The sequence below is a fragment of the Leuciscus leuciscus genome (genome assembly GCF_965113295.1).
Source record: "Leuciscus leuciscus genome assembly, chromosome: 4".
Classification (NCBI taxonomy): domain Eukaryota; kingdom Metazoa; phylum Chordata; class Actinopteri; order Cypriniformes; family Leuciscidae; genus Leuciscus; species Leuciscus leuciscus.
The window spans coordinates 1,679,928-1,701,975 of record NC_138728.1 but is presented as its reverse complement, the minus strand read 5'-3'; the positions used below and the strand labels follow the sequence as shown (position 1 = coordinate 1,701,975).

At 40.4% G+C, this 22,048-nt stretch overlaps 2 protein-coding genes across 2 annotated transcripts in view; both read left to right on the top strand.

The window, feature by feature from the left end:
- The window catches only part of fam180a (family with sequence similarity 180 member A), a 12,614-nt gene extending 6,675 nt beyond the window's left edge, over window positions 1-5,939 (top strand). Inside the window, exon 3 of the mRNA XM_082166857.1 lies at window positions 3,722-5,939. Within this exon, the coding sequence (XP_082022983.1) occupies window positions 3,722-4,063 (342 nt within the window). The 3' untranslated portion in view covers window positions 4,064-5,939. The remainder of the gene's footprint in view (window positions 1-3,721) is intronic.
- Window positions 5,940-7,131: 1,192 nt separating this feature from the next.
- upf2 (UPF2 regulator of nonsense mediated mRNA decay) overlaps window positions 7,132-22,048 on the top strand; it is a 34,186-nt gene continuing 19,269 nt past the window's right edge. Inside the window, exons 1-12 of the mRNA XM_082166750.1 lie at window positions 7,132-7,238; window positions 8,868-9,224; window positions 10,243-11,022; window positions 13,167-13,327; window positions 13,417-13,593; window positions 14,266-14,403; window positions 14,878-14,981; window positions 15,643-15,728; window positions 16,161-16,269; window positions 16,911-17,024; window positions 17,670-17,786; window positions 18,384-18,569. Coding sequence (XP_082022876.1) covers window positions 7,234-7,238; window positions 8,868-9,224; window positions 10,243-11,022; window positions 13,167-13,327; window positions 13,417-13,593; window positions 14,266-14,403; window positions 14,878-14,981; window positions 15,643-15,728; window positions 16,161-16,269; window positions 16,911-17,024; window positions 17,670-17,786; window positions 18,384-18,569 — 2,334 coding nt within the window. The 5' untranslated portion in view covers window positions 7,132-7,233. The remainder of the gene's footprint in view (window positions 7,239-8,867; window positions 9,225-10,242; window positions 11,023-13,166; window positions 13,328-13,416; window positions 13,594-14,265; window positions 14,404-14,877; window positions 14,982-15,642; window positions 15,729-16,160; window positions 16,270-16,910; window positions 17,025-17,669; window positions 17,787-18,383; window positions 18,570-22,048) is intronic.

The window sequence follows — 22,048 nt, the reverse complement described above, 5'->3', positions numbered from 1 at the left end:
CCAGGCGTCTTGCTCTGCCCGCGCCGCCCAGGCGTCATGCTCTACTGGCCCCGCCCAAGCTGCTCGCACTGCCTGCACCACCCCAGCTGCTCGCACTGCCTGCACCACCCCAGCGATCCGTCATGTCTGCCGGGCCTGTGTCTTCGGACAAGATGGCCGCCAAAGAGACTGTTCACGTCACGTCTGCCGGGCCTGTGTCTTCGGACAAGATGGCTGCCACAGAGACTGTTCACGTCACGTCTGCCGAGCCTGTGTCTTCGGACAAGATGGCCGCCGCCGAGCCGGTGTCTGTTCCTGAGCCGGTGGTGTCTGTTCCTGAGCCGGTGGTGTCTGTTCCTGAGCCGGTGGTGTCTGTTCCTGAGCCGGTGGTGTCTGTGCCTGAGCCGGTGGCGTCTGTTCTTGAGCTGAACCTACGAGCCGGTGGTGTCTGTTCCTGTTCCTGAACCGGTGGTGTCTGTTCCTGTTCCTGGGCCGCCCGAGGGAAAGTCTCCGCCCTGGCCGCCCGAAAGGTCGTCTCCGCCCTGGCCGCCCGAGGGAAAGTCTCCGCCCTGGCCGCCCGAAAGGTCGTCTCAGCCCTGGCCGCCCGAGGGAAAGTCTCCGCCCTGGCCGCCCGAGGGAAAGTCTCCGCCCTGGCCGCCCGAGGGAAAGTCTCCGCCCTGGCCGCCCGAGGGAAAGTCTCCGCCCTGGCCGCCCGAGGGAAAGTCTCCGCCCTGGCCGCCCGAGGGAAAGTCTCCGCCCTGGCCGCCCGAGGGAAAGTCTCCGCCCTGGCCGCCCGAGGGAAAGTCCTCCGCCCTGGCCGCCAGATGGACTGTCGTCTCTGCCCTGGTCGCCCAATGGACTGTCGTCTCCGCCCTGGCCGCCCGATGAACTGTCACTCCCTGTCCCCGTTTCCCTCCATGGACCTGGCCCCCCATCCCTCCCCCTGATCCTCCACCAGTCCACCTCCCGCCCTGGACTCTTGTTTTGGGTTTTGTTGTCTTGGAGTGTCTGGTAGCCACTCCGTAGAGGGGGGGTTATGTCACGGTGTGGGTTTTGTGTCTTGTTCCTTGTTCTTGTCTGTCATGTAATTCCCTGCTTGTCATGTGATTCCTGCCATGTGTCTTGTCCCATGTTCAACTGTTCCCCGTTATGTTGATTAGTCTTCCCAGGTGTTTCAGTTTAACCACACCCCCTTGTTATCTTGTTTAGCTTGTTTTCCCTGTGTATATAACCCTGTCTGTTTTAGTATGTGTTACGGAGTCCTTGTTTGTATCACACCACTTCCAAGTTCTGTTCTTGCCGTTGTCTTGTGCCTGTTTATGTTGGATTGCTCTATTGGATATTGACCTATGCCTGGACTTGACCACTGATTTTGTATTTACCCTTAATAAATATATACTACTGCATATTGGATCTCTCTGTTTCCCTGTGTGGATCGTGACACAAACACTCTTCCAGTAATGATTAAAAAAAACGTTCGTTCAAAGTTGTAATAATGTTCTAAATTTTACCAACGTCATTTGTAAATGTTTTTTTCTGAAATGTTTCAGTTGGATGTTCATCTGGGGTTTTTTTATGTCGTATTTAATGTTTTTAAATGTTACTATACTTGTTTCAGAAAACATTCAAAAGTAACGTTCCTTAATGTTTGAAGAATGATGAAATGAAATGTTCCCTTAACGTTCATATAACCAAGAAGAAAGTTTTTTAAATAAATAAAAAGGTCATTTTGAACGTTCAGAGAACATTCAGAAATAACGTTTTTTTTATAATTTAATGTCAACGCGAGCAAAACATTCTTAGAGCATAATGTTTCTTGGCTTGGTTTACAGCTGAAATTGTATTTCTTCATAATTAAAGAACTTTGCAATATTAACCCAGAGAACGTTCTGGCAAGGCTCTCTCTAAGTTATGAACAAAACATTAATAGAGCATTCATTCGAAGTTATCTGGTCTTTAATAATGTTCTCAAAGCACAAAAACATTATTTATACATTGTTCCCGTTTTCCTGAAACGCTTTACATCTGCTTTTCTTTTGTCCCAGCTACTGTTACAAAAATAGATTCCATGAAAGTGACTTATGAAAACATTATTTCCAGATGTTCACTTATCATTCAAAACATCCCAGTTTTTTCGTGGTTATGTGAACGGTAAGGGAACACTAACATTGTATCATTCTTCAAACATTATGGAATGTTGCTTTTAAATGTTCTCTGAACGTTGTGAAACTTGTTTCCGCCACAGAATAAAACATTTTAAAAGATAATTGCAATTTTTTATCTCACAATTGCAAGTTTATATCACGTAATTCTGACTTTATTTCTCCCAATTGCAAGTTATAAAGTCAGAATTGCGATATAAACATGCAATTATTAGAAAAAAGTCAGAATTGCGAGTTTATTTCTTACAATTATGACTTTATATGTAATTGTGAGAAAAAAAGTCAGAATTGTGAGATCAAAAGTTGCAGTTACCTTTTTAATTTTTTATTCTTTGGCGAAAACAAGCTTCCATAGAAACAAGTAGTAACATTTAAAAAACGTTACTGAATCTACAACATTTCAGAAAAACTGTAGGTTAAACGTACAGTATGGAATTTTTCGCCACTAGGGGTCACTAACCTATTTACAATAACAAAGGCGTAGTTTAATGACGCAACATTTGCTAAGAATTATGGATCTTGTCGTCAACGTCAAGCCGACCGATCTAATCTATGGATCTAATAATGTTTATGGATGACTGAATACATCGATGCTTTTATCATGACTGTGATATGGAGCAGTTCGGGAATGCTAAGAGACAGCTATCAGCTATCATATAAGGAATATGGACATTTCATTCTACTGAACTAACGTTACACGCGAGTGCAGAATTACTACTCACAGTCACAGGTCAGTTTATTAGACAAATTAAACTTGTGAGGTAACGCAGCGCTGTTTCACTTGGTCTAACATTACACTATCACACTAAACTGCATTTGAATGTGTTGAAATGTATGTGTTAGTTTGTCTGTATGAGACTAGCAGGAAGCTAGATCAACATTAGAATAACATACAGATCATATTCTAACATTTCATCATGTTGAGCTATATAACATTGATTAGTTTTATGTAAATGTGCTCACCTGTTTAATAAAGTACATGTAGAAGCGGTCGAAGTCTCGGACGTGGAGCTCTCGTTTATATACTGTCTATGGGAGCTCTCGACATCTCGAAAACACCGCGCTGATATTGATTCTCGTTTTAGTTCTCCTTTTTTATCCAAAGTCTGCTTGCCATGGTCCATAATGTTTGAACGAAACAACAACAGCGTGCAAATAGACATTGCGAACTACCGTCAGTCGCTTTGGTTACTATCAGAGGGCTCTGGTTCATAGCTCTGGTTGCCATGGCAGCACGAGCGGAAACCAGGGACAACGCGGATATGACGGCGACAAAACGGAAATAAAGAAACGGGACGTTTCTCGAATTAAATTACAAATTTCTCCTGGTTTGAAAGTTGTTGGAAACAGTCGGGATAATGTAAGTACACAACTAAAAAAAATATTTAACATAGATATAGTGATTTTTGCTATTTTTAAAGCAAAAAAGTTACATATTGTGGCTTTAAGAGAACATTCAAAAGTAAAGTTTTTAATAACTTAAAGGGAACGTAAGCAGAACATTCTCAGACTATATCTCTGTTATTTTCTGTGAAACTTCTGGTTATGTCTTCAGATGTTTTGTCGGTGTTGTTTTACAGGTGTTGTTGTCGGGCGCGTACATTGACGCGTCACGCGGGACGCTCCACGTAGCCGATCGGGAACTGGCGTCCATGAGGAAGCTTGAGGTTCTGGAGGTCCTGTGTGAAGACGTGCTTCCCAGAAGCCTCTCTGAGATCCGGCGTCTCAGTGCCCAGCTGTCGGTGCGTCGTGGACCGCTGCGGATGGAGGACTTCGAGCGCACGGTCCTCACGATGGTGTTTACTGCACAACAGCTACAACACACCGACCCCGGCCACCAGAGGGAGCTGTGGGCAAACGCACTCCTACAACTGTATCAAGCCATTAAAGAAGACCTGCGGCCACACTCGACTGGCAATTAATTCATTTCTCTTGAATCCAACATGGAAGTGACTTGAACTGCAGTTCATCGACTGGCCACTAGAGACCGGCTGCAAAAGAGAGTCAATCTCATAGACCCTCATGTTAAAATGCCCAACTTTACAGCAGAAAAAAATGTGTTTACAGTCTGCTACTAAAAGTGGTTTTGGTCTATATTGCTAATTTTACCCTTCATGACGACTGTGAGGGGGGTGAATTTTTTTATAACTCATCCATTTAATTAATATTAAGCCTTAAAGTTCTGCATAATTAAGGGCGTGGCCACCTGAGTGACAGGTGGATTGGTCACTACTAGCCGTTTGTCTGCTGTCTGTTAGCGTCACGTCACCTCAGCTAATCCGCCTCGCTGCACATTTCGTTTCGTTTCTCTCCGCCCACTTTGGGCTTCAAAAATGCTCTTCAGAAACATACAGGTGACGTCACGGACACTACGTCCATATAGAGCTGGTAAGTCCCGCCCCTTCCGCTAACCCCACTGGACCTCTAGGTTGAAAAATCGTCAATGCAAGTGAATGTAAGAAAATAATTATTTTCTGGTCCCGTTTGAATTTTGCCATGAATGTGAACATATGTTGTCTGTGAATTTTTTATATAATTTTTCGTGTGAAGAATGCTAAAATTTAGCGGGTAGAAGTTTGATACGGTTAGACTTTGTGTGAGAGCACTTTGTGGACTACAACTCTTCGCTGCTTTCGACGGGAATCTGAAGAAGGAACAGCCCATTTGGTTTGAATGGTGACATTTGGGTACAAAACACACAGGCATCTCGATCGGTCTCCATAGATGATCGCAGCATTAGCACCGTGATTTGACAAGTGGAGGGAAAATGTGTTATGGGGTGACGTCACATAGGCGACATGTAGTCTTTCTCGTTATGTCTTTTCCACAACTGCAAGCCAAAGAATCAAACTCGTAACATGAAAAATTATATAAAAAATTCACACACAACATATGTTCACATTCATGGCACAATTCAAACGGGACCAGAAAATAATTATTTTCTCACATTCACTTGCATTGACGATTTTTCGACCTACAGGTCCAGTGGGGTTTTACGGATGGGCGGGACTTACCAGCTCTATGTTCTGACAGTCTATGGTCTCACATCACTAATCCTCTGCACTGCTTCTCACCCGCTGACCACAGATGTGCTACTGTTAGCGATCGCAGATGTCAGGGGGAAAATGCAAATAATAAAATGCATGTAGTCATGTAGAGCTAGTCAGATTAGACAATTGCAGTGCAATTTATATTTATTTTACATAATTTTTGCAAATAACTCTAAATAAAATATTTGAATTTGCAAAATAATTTAGATATACTTCTTAATTATAGTCCCAGACAGCAACATAGTGTTGGCCCAGATCCGGCCCACATCTGGAATCCATACGTTCCAGATGTGGGCCGACGTTATGTTGCTGTCTGTGGTATTTTTCCCATGTAAGTTGGTTTTGTATGGTTTTGACCCGGTGTTAAATCTGGTTCCTTAAGGAGAAGCGGTTGAGAAGCGTTGACTGTCGGGCGTCTGGTCTGATGAAAATGAAATGCATCTTAAAGACTGTGTTTGCATAAGTTCCCCTTCACGTTCTCTGCATGTGTGTGTTGTGGGTCCGGCTCACAGTCTGCAGGATGAGCTCTGGTGTCCTTGTTTTTCCTGAGATAATGAATCTCCTCGTATAATCATTATCACGTCCTTGACCGTGTTCCGCTGTCATCTTCACCTGGGAGTGTTCCCAGCGGCGCATCCAAACCTGCGGAGACGTGTGACTCCACGATGCTGTGAGAATGAGACTGATATTAAAGTTGAAACTTCACAGCTCCTCGGCTGCATTAAACATGTGACTGGGGTTTTCATTCTCCTGTGTTTGTGTAATTGAACACCTCAGCTTCTGCCACCGGAGAAACAGCAGCAGGAACAAATGATCAAAACAGTGGATCCAGACTCACAAAACCTTCCTTATGTGTGTGTGTGTGTGTAGGTGTTAGTGTGTATGTGCGAGTGTGTGTGTGTGTGTGTGTGTGTGTGTGTGTGTGTGTGTGTGTGTGTGTGTGTGTGTGTGTGTATCTGTGAGAGAGCAAGTGTGTGTGTGTGTGTGTGTGTGTGTGTGTGTGTGTGTGTGTGTGTGTGTGTGTGAGTGTGTGTGTGTGAAAAGAATGGGTGAATGTGTGTGCCTGTTATGCACCAATAGTGCCATCTACAGGCTACAGATATAATTAAAGCTACAGATAAGTTTTGTGGCAGTAAAATAGATAGTTACATATACGGTATACCTGACTGTGTGTGTGTGTGTGTGTGTGTGTGTGTGTGTGTGTGTGTGTGTGTGTGTGTGTGTGTGTGTGTGTGTGTGTGTGTGTGTGTGTGTGTGTGTGTGTGTGTGTGTGTGTGTGTGTGTGTGTGTGTGTTAAGACTTTTATTGTAAGCCTAATGTCACTGTTGAAAATGTTTCCGTTTTCATATATGTTTCTCAGATTTATGACACTTTATGTTTTAAAAATAATACTTGTAAAAGTGTTTGAATAATGATTATACACAACTGTATGTTTTTTCAAACAATTTATGTTTTGTAACTTTTTTCTATTAAATAATTGAATAGCATACTTCGCTCTGGTGATTAATTACGGATGGATGAACAGACAGATAGATAGATAGATAGATAGATAGATAGATAGATAGATAGATAGATAGATAGATAGATAGATAGATAGACAGACAGACAGACAGACAGACAGACAGACAGACAGACAGACAGACAGATAGATAGACAGACAGACAGACAGACAGACATATAGATAGATAGATAGATTGATAGATAGATAGATAGATAGATAGATAGATAGATTTAACGACAACAAATATGGCACAAAAAAATCTAAAAACTGACCGTTTGAATATATATCTATGGGCTACAGAGCCACTATGAAATGAACTTCATTGGACATTCATTTCATGAGTTTAAATTAAACACTGGAATTTTTCTGGTTTAGTAATTTTTTATCTGTTTTATTTTGTCACATTTATTTTTCTTTGGGGTGGTTCATTTTGTTTTTGCGATCAGGCACGTTATGGGGCGCCACATTCAGGGGTCCTATTATTGAAAACTATCAGGCGGCGTCATTTACAGACTTAACTTATGAATATTAACACAAGCGCATGAGGTAAGACTGACATTTCATTCTAAATACTTCTGTGTTTACGTCAGCGACAGAAAATATGTTCGTTCCTGTAATTTCCGTCTGTTTTGCTGCTTAAAAGTGTTATATTTGACAAACGAGCGGCCTCACGACAGCTAACGGCTAATGCTAATTCATAAACACGCAGCCACACATCAAATCGCTTCATTAAAATGATTCAGTTTCTGTTATAAACGAACTGCATATAAAAAAGGCGATATTATATTGGGATGACAGTGGCAGACATTATTTATCTGGGTTATTTAGTCAGATTTTTAATCACAGCTGTTGCTGTTTGTGTATTTGTTTGCTCAGTAGTTTTGGTGTTGCTTTTGTTATTGAGAGACTTTATTAGGTCATATAACGACTCAGTCAGGGGTTGAACTTCTGATGTGTGTGTGTGAATTTGTTATTCGAGTATGTCTGAGAGTGTTTGTGTGTGTGTGTGTTTCCGGTTGATTGGGCCGACAGGATCGGTTCTGCTGAACACGAACCCGCACGTGCATCTCAACAACTGTAATCTTTAGATCTGAGATGTTCTGCTTCTGGAAATGCGTCTCCCTGCAGAGTTTATGATTAATTAATCACTACCTAATCAAACACACCTGATCACGTGATCATCATTCTCAGGTGTGTCTGAGGAGGCGTGGCACTAAACCTGACCTGTCCTGCGTCAGTGTTTCTCTTTCATAAGCAGATCTTCTGTGTATGAAATATCAGGATAATTACTGCAGTGGACAACATGTGCAGTCTGCAACCAAACCAGACAGGGACAACATTTCCCATGATGCAGTAGTAACCATACAGATTACCCAGATTGAGTCTTAAATAATATTTTTCTATGCAAAATTTGTTTAAAAGTGAATTTTTTTTTTTTTTAACAGTATGCAATATGCAAAATTTGGTTAAATGCGCAAAATATAAATAAATAACTTTATTACTAGTGCAAAATTTTATTACAAAATGTTATTATAAATAAAAAAGTGATATACAGTATATTTTTCAGTGCAAAATTGCTTAAGAGTGCAATTATAAAAAGTTAAATACACACATTTTTGTGTGCAAATGCAAAATATTATTAAAAAATGTATGCCGAATGCAAATTTTTATTATGTGCTAAATATATGATTTTTTAAAAACTGTGCCATATACAGTATATATTTTAATGCAAAATTTGTTTAAAAGTGCAAAATATTTTTTTTAAACAGTATGCAATATGCAAAATTTGATTAAATGTGCAAAATATATATATAAAAACTTTATTACTAGTGCAAAATGTTATTACAAGTGTAAAATAAAGTGTTAGTCATATACAGTATATTTTGTGCAATTAAAAAAACTTAAATACACACATTTTTGTCATATGCAAAATTTGATTAAGTATGCAAAATATTATCAAAAACAGTATGCCAAATGCAAAATTTTATTATGTGCAAAATATATGATTTTTTAAAACTATGCCATATACAGTTTATATTTTATGCAAATTTTTTTAAAAGTGCAAAATATTTTTTAAAACAGTATGCAATATACAGTGCAGTGTTCTAGTGCTCCATTCCAAACACAGCTCTTGACTCTTTACTGTTTAATTTGAAGTATTGTGATGTTTTGCAGTAGCAGCATGCCTGCTGAACGTAAGAAGTCCGTCAACATGGAGGAGAGAGAGACCGGCTCCTTCAGCAACAAGGACAGAGACGCCACCGCCTCCCGCGAGAAGAGCAAAGACGAGAGCAAGATGAGCGGGAAGAAGGACGGAGGCAAGACGGCAGAAGACAAGAAGAGACGGGCCGAGGAGGAGAAGAGAAAGAAGGAGGAGAAGGAGCGGAAGAAGAAAGAGGAGGACAAGCAGAGAGCAGAGGAGGAGCAGAGGAAGAAAGAGGAGGAGGAGAAGAGACAGCAGGAGGAGCAGGAGAAGAAGCTGCTGGAGGAAGAAGCCAAACGACAGAAAGAGGAAGAGGCTGCGCAGCTGAAGTAAGAGCGCACTCCAAATATTACATGCATCTCTAGCAGATTCTTACATTTCATTAAACAACTCAATTAGAATAATATAGGCTGTTACCAATCAAATGAAATCAGTGTCAGTAAAATCCAGAAGTGACACAGAAGCTGCATCTAGATGTACTTACACTATAAGATAATATTTTAAATATTGAAATTGAAAAATGAATTGATACTTTAATATGAAACTAAACTACCAGTAGGTGGCGGAAAGTCACTGTCTTAATGAGTGAGTCATTGAGTCATTCCTTCAACTGATTCATTCATTCAACTGATTCGTTCATTCAACTGATTCATTCATTCAACTGATTCATTCATTCAACTGATTCATTCATTCAACTGATTCGTTCAAACAGCTGATACATTCAGGAATGAAACGACTGTTGCAAAAATGGGAACTATTACTATTTCTGCCATAGAGGGATATGGTAAAAGTAGTAAGAGTAGTATACTAGCATGCGGTCGAATTCAGCAAGTATTTATGAATGGATCATTGATTCATTCAGAAATGAAAAATGTGTTTTGCTCTGAGACGAACAATCGTGTCTTCGTCCGGAACTATTTTCATTGGTTAAAAAGAGCAAAAGCATAAAATGTTGTGTTTAAAATGTAACTCGCATTTTAAACACTCAAGTGATATTGCTGAAATGTATCTTATATATTTAAAATAATGTATAGGCCACTCTTTACTGGTAACATCAGACATTTGGCATTATCAGGACCCACAAATATGCATTATTATACATTATATTCAACATTATATAGTAGTTTAATGTAGTCCTGACACTAAAACTCTGAAAACTTATACATTTTCATTTTGGATGAACTATCCACGAAAAATATTGTCACTCTGGGCATCTTTACTATAGTCTACAGGAGGAATTTGCATATTGCTAAGGCACTTTTAGGTAAATTGCCGCCTTATATCTCTAAACTCTTATTTGTTTTGCGATATATTGTGACACGCCTCGTTTGTTCTGTGTTTGATCAGGGAGAAGGAGGAGAGCGATCAGCTCCAGCAGGAGGCGTGGGAGCGTCATCATGGCAGGAAGGAGCTGCGAGGGAAAAACCAGCACGTTCAGGAGACTCGACCAGAGGAGGCTTTCTTCAGCCGCCTGGACTCCAGCCTGAAGAAGAACACGGCCTTCGTCAAGAAGCTCCGCACGCTCACAGAGCAGCAGCGCGCCTCGCTGTCGCAGGACTTCGACTCGCTCAACCTCAGCAAGTACATCGGCGAGGCCGTGAGCTCCATGGTGGAGGCCAAGCTGAAGATCTCAGACGTGGGTTGTGCGGTTCATCTCTGCTCTCTGTTCCACCAGCGATACGCTGAGTTCGCTCCGCTGCTTCTGGGAGCCTGGAAGAGACACTTCGAGGCTAGGAAGGAGGAAAAGGCGCCTAACGTGAGCAAGTTGCGCACTGACCTGCGCTTCATCGCTGAGCTCACCATCGTGGGCCTGTTCACTGATAAAGAAGGGCTTTCGCTCATTTACGAGCAGCTGAAGAACATCATCAGCACCGATCGAGAGACGCACACGCACGTGTCTGTCATCATCAGCTTCTGCAAGCACTGCGGAGACGACATCGCCGGGCTGATGCCGAGGAAAGTCAAGAACGCCATCGAGAAGTTCGGACTGTCGTTCCCTCCGAGCCAGATCATTAATGCAGAGAAGCAGCAGCCGTTCCAGAATCTGCTGAGAGAGTACTTCACATCTCTCACCAAACACCTGAAGAAAGACCACCGGGAGCTGCAGAACATCGAGAGGCAGAACAGGTCCGTTTGTATATACACACTTTACACATTTCCAGGGTTCTCAGAAGACGAAGTCGGCATAGTTGGGGGAAGGTCTGTAGTCGTGAACGGAAACTACAGCAAAAAATGTTTTGAGACAGAACAGGTCGGTTTGTATTAGGGCTGAACGTGAATTTTTTTTTAACCTTGATTGCGATTTTACTAAGCTCTTTATCTTCTGTAATATTCAACAAAGACAAGCAATAAATCATTGTATAGTAGGGGTGGGAATCTTTAGGGATGTCATGATCCGATCCGATCCGATTCTGGGAGTCACGATCCAATTCCAAAACTATCTACTTTTTATACTTATGAATTAATCTTATAAATATAACTCCCTTATAAACAAAACAAAGTTGGTTTGTATATGGACCCTTTTCATATTTCCAGGGTTGGCTGAAGGTCTGTAGTCGTGAACGGAAACTACAGCAAACATTTGTTTGCATTCTCGTGCTCTATTAGCAGAAATCCACATTGGCATTTCTATGACTTCCAGAAAGAGAAAAGAAATACAGAGGGATTGATTAAGAGAGAGAAAGATGTGGAAGCTTGTTTCCACCACAGAATAAAACATTTTGAAAAGATAATTGCGTTTACTTTGCGCAATTCTGGCTTTTTATCTCAGAATTGTGTGAAATAAAGTCTCAATTGCAGGTTATAAAGTCTAATTTTAAGTGAAAAAATATGACTTTTTGACAATTGTGAAAGAAAGTCACAATTACATTTTTCATTTTTTATTCTGTGGCGGAAACAAGCTTCAATAGAAAGATGACAGGATGCTTGGTGATCTTATCTATTGCCTTTTTTCCTATCACATATTTTAGTAATCTTAATAAATTAACTATCATTTTAAAGCTTAAACAAAACAAAAGCTTAAAAAAAAACACCAGCAAAATTAATAAACCTTTAACTCAATTAAAAATGAAAACAGGAAATATAAAATAAAAAGATTAACAAAATATTAACAAAAACTAAAATAGTATCTCAGTGATACTAAAATATTGTTTAATTCAATTCAGAAGTGGCACAAATGCATTTACTTCAGTTACACTTGCATTAATAATGTGATGAAATTGTTTTGAAAATAACTTCCATTATTCAAATATAAAATTATAATTTAGAGATTAAACTAAAAGTGCCAGGAGGGGGTGGCAGTGTTATTTTAGTTTGTATTCTAGTTTTATTAATATTTTTTAATTAGCTTTACTTTTTGTATTTCTAGTTTTCTTGTTAATTTTGAGTTTAGTTAAAGTTTTAAGGTTTAATTTATTTCTATTTCAGTTTTAATTTTAGTTGTCGTCAGTTTTAATTTTTATTTATGTCCAGAGTTAATCATTTCAGTGCTAAAACTTTGTCAAATTTATTGCCACGGCAACATTTAAAATTTTCGTTTAAAGTTTTTCAATTAATATTTATATTTAATATCAGCTTTATTCCAATTAACAGAAATGTTTTAATAGTTTTAGTAAAAAATAAAGGCCGTGAGTGTCGGCAAATCCCTGTCTTAACGAGTGAGTCATCGAATCATTCACTCAGTTCATAAATGAAGTCACTACTGTCTTTATGAAAGAGTCATTGAATCATTAACTCAAACGATTCGTTCACTGTGTCGCTCGATGCTTTTGCTCCGGCTTTGTTTGGAAGTATTTTATTGCTGTTCTAACTGCATTTTAAAGGGTAACTAAACCAACTTTTTTTAGTTAATGATCTGTAAGAATGGGGCTTTATTAGTGCTGTTCATTGATTCAAGTAGTTTTTTTGACATTTGTGTTTAAAGTGTTTTAATTTTACAAAATATGGTGTAAAAACGTCTGAGTGCTGCCCTCTTCAGGTTGAACAGTGGCTACTGCAGTTGAATTTTCCTATTGGAAGTTGTGGTACCCTCTGACGTCAGAGAGTACCAGTTAACCACGCCCTTGCCTGCAGAGAGATAGGTCACAGATACACGCCCCCTCTCCACTGGGCTCTGCCTACTTTTCCAGCATTTTTCAAATATTGCCAGTGGGTGGAGTCAGGCTCTGACCAGGGGTTTAGTTACCCTTTAATGAGTTACATCACATATGCGCTACTTTTTGGGGGTTTTCTGCAATGGACGGCTGTCACAGGTCCTGTTTGTGTCTCTGTAGGCGTATCCTGCACTCTAAAGGAGAGCTCAGCGAGGACCGACACAAGCAGTACGAGGAGTTCGCCACCTCTTATCAGAAGCTGCTGGCCAACACTCAAACTCTGGCCGATCTGCTGGACGAGAACATGCCTGAACTTCCTCTGGATAAAACCGTCCAGGAAGGTACGAGCGCCGGCGCGACTTCTCCTGTGAGTCTGTGCTGGGATTTTGTCTTGGCATGTTCGTGATTTGTTGTTTTGTGTGTGTGGCAGAACACGGTCCGGGCATCGACATCTTTACACCGGGAAAACCAGGAGAGTACGATCTGGAAGGAGGCATCTGGGAGGACGAGGACGCTCGTAACTTCTACGAGAACATGGTGGATCTGAAGGCATTTGTTCCTGCCATTCTCTTCAAGGACAACGAGAAGAGCAGCCAGAACAGCAAAGGTACTGAATGGTTTAGAAAAGTCCTGCATGGACAAGATGGAATACTTGCATAACTTGTACCAGAACGCAGTATGTACTTATTGATTAAAAGTGGTCCTTTAGTGTGTAATGTTGCTGTTTGAGCATGAAATATGTTTCCAAAGTCCCTCCAGCGGGAGTTCTTCTCTATATCAGTGTTTCTGAACTCCCTGAAATACCTCCATTGTAGTCTTGAGTTTCGTCCGGGAACGACCAAGTCACAATATTCCGCATTTAAATAATGAATGCGCAGAATAAAGGGGCGGAGCCTGGTTGAGTTAGTTAGTAGTTTGTTGAAACTGGCAGTTATGGTAAGAGGCGGGGCATTTCCCAAACACACTCGAAGCGCTCAACCAATCAGAACACACTGCTCCAGCCAACCAGTCAGAGCACAGTGTGCTTTTCAGAAGGAGGGGCTTCATAGAGACAGGAAGTAAACAGAGCGTTACTGACAGACTGGGAAGAGAGGAGCAGCAACAATGGAGAATATGAGGAAAATAATCAACATTCAAGCAGGAAAACCTGTTCTAGTAGAGCCTGAAACAACATTAAGACTTTGTAAAAGGTTCCTCTTTAAAGTAGCATGTGAAACAGTATGTAATAGTTTATGTTGTGTGTGTGTGTGTGTGTGTGTGTGTGTGTGTGTGTGTGTAGAGGTACGAGAGGGAAACAGCACCGAGGAGTTGGAGATGGAGTTGGAAGTGCTGGACATCACTGATGACCCGATAGATCTGGATGTAGCCGACGAGACCGAAAGTGAAGAACTGGCCAAAAAGATACTGGATGAGCAAGGTATACACACACACACACACACACACACACACACACACACACACACTACGGAGCCACTAAAGGGACATGGTGATAGAAAAAATAAATGTTAAATAATTAATAATAATAAAAAAAATCGACGTTTTTCCTCCTATCTAATTTTTTTTTTTTTTTACCACCATGTCCCTTTAGGGGCTCCGTACACATACACTTGCTTTCTTAATAAAACACACTGAATAATGCACCTCCACAACCTCCAGAGGGCAATAAAGGGAACGTTTCAGGATCAGTCCAACTTTATCAGTATTTTGCATTTTTTGTCTATTGCATTATTCTGACATTATTAATCTGTGTATCTCATCGTGTCACTCGCTGGATCTTATAGCATGGGTTTGATTCCCAGTAAATGCAATGTGATTTGATGCATAAAAGCATCTGCTGTTAAATGCATAACTAATGTGATGTGATGATGTTGATGTGTGTGTGTGCGTACAGAGCAGGAGGACGAGGAGGCCAGCACCGGCTCTCATCTCAAACTCATCGTGGATGCTTTTATCCAGCAGCTGCCAAACTGCATCAACAGAGACCTGATCGACAAGGTAATGAGTACACACACACACACACACACACACTCACAAACTCACACACAAAAACATATACTCTCTCTCTCACACACTCACACACACTTACACACACACACACACACACACACACACACACACACACACACACACACACACACACACACACACACACACACACACACACTCACACACACACACACTATTTCTCTCTCTCTTTCTATCTCTCTCTCGCACATACACACACTCACTCACAAACACACCAACTCTCTCTCACACACAAACACATACACTCTCTCTCGCACACACACACACACACACACACACACACACACACACACACACACACACACACACACACACACACACACACACACACACTATTTCTCTCTCTCACACACACACACACACACACACACACACACACACACACACACACATAACACAGTGCTTGATCATAGCCAGTGTTATTTTAGTATTATTTATATACTATTATAGTATTTACAAAAATTTCGAATTAGCTTTTATTTTTATATTTAGTTGCCATCTAATCCTTGTATTTTATTTCAGCTTTATTTGAATCTATCAGACTGATTAGTAGTAGTAGTAGTTACAGTAGCAGTGCTGGTGGTGTTTCCTCTCATTGCTGTGGCTGTTGTGTGTTCAAACATGTGTTCAGGCTGCCATGGACTTCTGTATGAACATGAACACCAAGTCCAACCGCAGGAAGTTGGTCCGTGCTCTCTTCACGGTTCCCAGACAGAGGTGTGTTTGCTCTCACTGCCTCATCTGTAGGGGTGTAGGGGTGTAGAGGTGTAGGGGTGTAGAGGTGTAGGGGTGTAGGGGTGTAGAGGTGTAGGGGTGTAGGGGTGTAGGGGTGTAGGGGTGGAACGGATCGCAGTTGATGTGAGATCTGTACGGATCAGCTGCGCCACGGTTCGGCACGCATGTGATTCACGGATCAACTGCTAAATTGAACCATAATAGAGTGAAAGTTTATAATTTGGATGTGTTTTGTCTTGTCAATTTACACATTTAGACTATTTTAAACGTGGAAGAAGAGCCGAAAATTGGGACTCACGCTTTATCTGTGCGCGCAGTCACACACACAATTATGTGGTCCGTTCCTCCACTATAGTTGTGGACACTAGAGTGTTCAGTGATCTGATCAGGTGTGTGTGTGTCTCTGTGACTCAGGCTGGATCTGCTGCCGTTCTACGCTCGTCTGGTGGCCACGCTGCACCCCTGCATGTCGGATGTGGCTGAAGACCTCTGCTCAATGCTCAAAGGAGATTTCAGATTTCATGTGAGTGTGTTTCTCATTAATCACACAGAAGCTCCGCTCACTCACTGTAGCCTCATCACACAATACACTGTGTGACTGCCTTCTCCACCAGCAGGTAGGGCTGTCAAAATGGCTGAAAAGCTCAATTAGAATTTCTTTCTTAAATATTGGCAAAATTCGAATTATATTCAAATTCTAAAGGCAATACTTATTGTTACAGTAAAAAAAATACTGTATTGTCTACATAGAGGGCCAACAAGAGGGTGCAATGAGCAAATATAAACCAAATCAAGCATTGCATCTTTTATTTAAATGAAATTACATTCACTTTTTAAGTGCATTAACTTTTGAAACAATTGTTCTTAAATAAAATATAATTTCCTTAATGTGCATGCAAGGAAAATTAGGTTACAATAGTGCATAAACTGTGTTCATGCATCAGTAACCTGAGAAAACACGCTTCAACACAGCGTAATGAACTACATGAACACTAAATAGCAAAACTGCCATTCAGAAACACTCACTTCTAATGTTACTCAAAAACACTAGCCGGTCGACTTGATCTGCAGCGAGTGCGGAGCGCTTCTTGCTGACAGCTGATGAAAACACACACTCTGCTCACTTATAATGCATCAAAGTCAGTGTTTGTGTGTGTCTTACAGATCAGAAAGAAAGACCAAATCAACATTGAGACCAAGAATAAGACGGTGAGGTTTATCGGGGAGTTGGCCAAGTTCAAGATGTTTTCCAAAACGGACACGCTGCACTGCCTCAAGGTGAGACCACATATCATCGAGATACTATTACAGCTTTTATCCATATTTTTAATGTTTTTATTTTTAGATGTATTCCAGTTTCATTTTAATTTTAGTTAAAGTTATAGTTATTTTGTTGTGTTTTTATTTCATTTTTATTAGTTAGTGTATTTAAAAAAGAAAAGTAATTTTTCTTTAAAAAATTTTTTTTTAATAAAAGTAAAAAAAATTCAACAATTTTTTATTAATTTCAGTTTTAGTTATTTTAGTATATAAAGTTTTTGTATGTTTTATTTTATTTCGGTTAACTTTTTTAAGGTGACTATAATAAACCTGCTTAGAAATTTTCAAAATTAGAAAATGTTAATGAAATAAATAAGAAAACTTACTGAGTAATTAAGTTTAAGCTGATGTATTAAAATGACTAAAACTGAAATTGAAATAAAGCTACATAGAAATGTTTTTTTGTTTTTTTTTTGACAAAAGCACATACCAAAATATCTATAACTTTAAAATGAACTGAAAATAAAATACTACTTTTTACTTTGCTTTGGTACAGAAGTTAATGTGATGAAAATGGCACTGACTGCTGAATCTTTGGTGTGTGTGTGTGTGTGTGTGTGTGTGTGTGTGTGTGTGTGTGTGTGTGTGTGTGCGCGCGCACAGATGCTGCTGTCTGATTTCTCTCATCATCATATCGAGATGGCCTGCACTCTGCTGGAGACCTGTGGACGCTTCCTCTTCCGTTCACCGGACTCTCATCTGCGCACAAGCGTCTTACTGGTCCGTCCTCACGCAAACAACATGCAAACCTAAAGCCTTCATGCTGACACTGGAGCGGCTCGATTAATCACTTAAAGATCGCGATCTCGACTCAAACACCCACTCAATCTCATTCCTAAATGATTCGGCTCTGTCTATTAAGTGCGATCACACTGATTCGGCTCTGTGTTCTGATACAGAGAGAGTTGTGATGTACAGTATGAAACAGCTTCACTAACTGTCTTTTCAACCACACAGTATCATTATTTCTGTGTTATAATAATTCAAATTATCACAAAAATACTGCCATAAAAGTTTATAGTTCGAATATAAACACTGATGTCTACAGTAGTGATCAAAATAGAGCAAATCACCTTTTGAAAGTAACTTGATGCTTCAAATAAAGATTGTATCAATTACACCATTACACCACTAGGTGGCGACAAGTGACTGTTAAAAATGTTCGAGATTCCATTAGAAATGAATGGCATTAAAAGTATTTATGAGTAACTCAAATGAATTAAATATTTTTATAAATAGACTGCAGCAATTAAAATTTTTTCAGAAAAGTAAAGTACAGCTGTAACTGACACTATTGCACATGTCTGTGTTTTTCAGGAGCAAATGATGCGTAAGAAACAGGCTCAGCATCTGGATGTGCGTTACGTGACGATGGTGGAGAACGCGTATTACTACTGTAACCCCCCGCCGATGGAGAAGACGGTGCGCAGGAAGAGACCCCCGCTTCAGGAGTACATCAGGAAGCTCCTGTACAAGGACCTGTCCAAGGTCACCACTGAGAAGGTGATTACACACACCACGGGAACCACGTCCGCCTCATCGCCGTTCACTTCCTGCTCCGATAAATATGAACATCTATTATTATTTTCGCCTCAAAAGAAGCGTGAATAATATAAGGCGGTGTGAGCAGTTTGTCACTTCTGACACTTTGTTAGTGGACGTTAGCAGCATTAAACATAAAACTTTTATTCAAATCGTGAATGCGAGCAAAGAGCGCTTCCTTTATAATCACTGAAGCTGTCAATCACTTCAGCTTCTGAAGTACTGGTACTTTTGACAACACACAGTAAACACACAATAAACACACAGGAAACACACAGGAAACGCACAATAAACACACAGGAAACACACAATAAACACACAGGAAACGCACAATAAACACACAGGAAACGCACAATAAACACACAGGAAACACACAGGAAACGCACAATAAACACACAGGAAACGCACAATAAACACACAGGAAACACAATAAACACACAGGAAACGCACAATAAACACACAGGAAACACACAGGAAACGCACAATAAACACACAGGAAACACACAATAAACACACAGGAAACGCACAATAAACACACAGGAAACGCACAATAAACACACAGGAAACACACAATAAACACACAGGAAACGCACAGGAAACACACAATAAACACACAGGAAACGCACAATAAACACACAGGAAACACACAATAAACACACAGGAAACGCACAGGAAACACACAATAAACACACAGGAAACGCACAATAAACACACAGGAAACGCACAATAAACACACAGGAAACGCACAATAAACACACAGGAAACGCACAGGAAACACACAATAAACACACAATAAACACACAGGAAACACACAGGAAACGCACAATAAACACACAGGAAACACACAGGAAACGCACAGGAAACGCACAATAAACACACAGGAAACACAATAAACACACAGGAAACGCACAATATAACACACAGGAAACACACAATATAACACACAGGAAACACACAGGAAACACACAGGAAACGCACAATAAACACACAGGAAACACAATAAACACACAGGAAACGCACAATATAACACACAGGAAACACACAATATAACACACAGGAAACACACAGGAAACGCACAGGAAACGCACAATAAACACACAGGAAACACAATAAACACACAGGAAACGCACAATATAACACACAGGAAACACACAATATAACACACAGGAAACACACAGGAAACGCACAGGAAACGCACAATAAACACACAGGAAACACAATAAACACACAGGAAACGCACAATATAACACACAGGAAACACACAATATAACACACAGGAAACACACAGGAAACGCACAGGAAACGCACAATAAACACACAGGAAACACAATAAACACACAGGAAACGCACAATATAACACACAGGAAACACACAATATAACACACAGGAAACACACAGGAAACACACAGGAAACGCACAATAAACACACAGGAAACACAATAAACACACAGGAAACACACAATATAACACACAGGAAACACACAATATAACACACAGGAAACACACAGGAAACACACAGGAAACACACAGGAAACGCACAATAAACACACAGGAAACACAATAAACACACAGGAAACGCACAATAAACACACAGGAAACACACAGGAAACGCACAATAAACACACAGGAAACGCACAATAAACACACAGGAAACACACAATAAACACACAGGAAACACAGGAAACGCACAATAAACACACAGGAAACACACAATAAACACACAGGAAACACACAGGAAACGCACAATAAACACACAGGAAACACAATAAACACACAGGAAACGCACAATAAACACACAGGAAACGCACAATAAACACACAGGAAACACAATAAACACACAGGAAACGCACAATAAACACACAGGAAACGCACAGGAAACGCACAGGAAACACAATAAACACACAGGAAACACACAATAAACACACAGGAAACGCACAATAAACACACAGGAAACGCACAATAAACACACAGGAAACGCACAATAAACACACAGGAAACGCACAGGAAACACACAATAAACACACAGGAAACACACAATAAACACACAGGAAACGCACAATAAACACACAGGAAACGCACAATAAACACACAGGAAACGCACAATAAACACACAGGAAACACACAATAAACACACAGGAAACGCACAGGAAACACACAATAAACACACAGGAAACACACAATAAACACACAGGAAACGCACAATAAACACACAGGAAACACACAATAAACACACAGGAAACGCACAGGAAACACACAATAAACACACAGGAAACACACAATAAACGCACAGGAAACACACAGTAAACACACAATAAACACACAGGAAACACACAGGAAACGCACAATAAACACACAGGAAACACACAATAAACACACAGGAAACGCACAATAAACACACAGGAAACGCACAATAAACACACAGGAAACACACAGGAAACGCACAATAAACACACAGGAAACGCACAATAAACACACAGGAAACACAATAAACACACAGGAAACGCACAATAAACACACAGGAAACACACAGGAAACGCACAATAAACACACAGGAAACACACAATAAACACACAGGAAACGCACAATAAACACACAGGAAACGCACAATAAACACACAGGAAACACACAATAAACACACAGGAAACGCACAGGAAACACACAATAAACACACAGGAAACGCACAATAAACACACAGGAAACACACAATAAACACACAGGAAACGCACAGGAAACACACAATAAACACACAGGAAACGCACAATAAACACACAGGAAACGCACAATAAACACACAGGAAACGCACAATAAACACACAGGAAACGCACAGGAAACACACAATAAACACACAATAAACACACAGGAAACACACAGGAAACGCACAATAAACACACAGGAAACACACAGGAAACGCACAGGAAACGCACAATAAACACACAGGAAACACAATAAACACACAGGAAACGCACAATATAACACACAGGAAACACACAATATAACACACAGGAAACACACAGGAAACACACAGGAAACGCACAATAAACACACAGGAAACACAATAAACACACAGGAAACGCACAATATAACACACAGGAAACACACAATATAACACACAGGAAACACACAGGAAACGCACAGGAAACGCACAATAAACACACAGGAAACACAATAAACACACAGGAAACGCACAATATAACACACAGGAAACACACAATATAACACACAGGAAACACACAGGAAACGCACAGGAAACGCACAATAAACACACAGGAAACACAATAAACACACAGGAAACGCACAATATAACACACAGGAAACACACAGGAAACACACAGGAAACGCACAGGAAACGCACAATAAACACACAGGAAACACAATAAACACACAGGAAACGCACAATATAACACACAGGAAACACACAATATAACACACAGGAAACACAC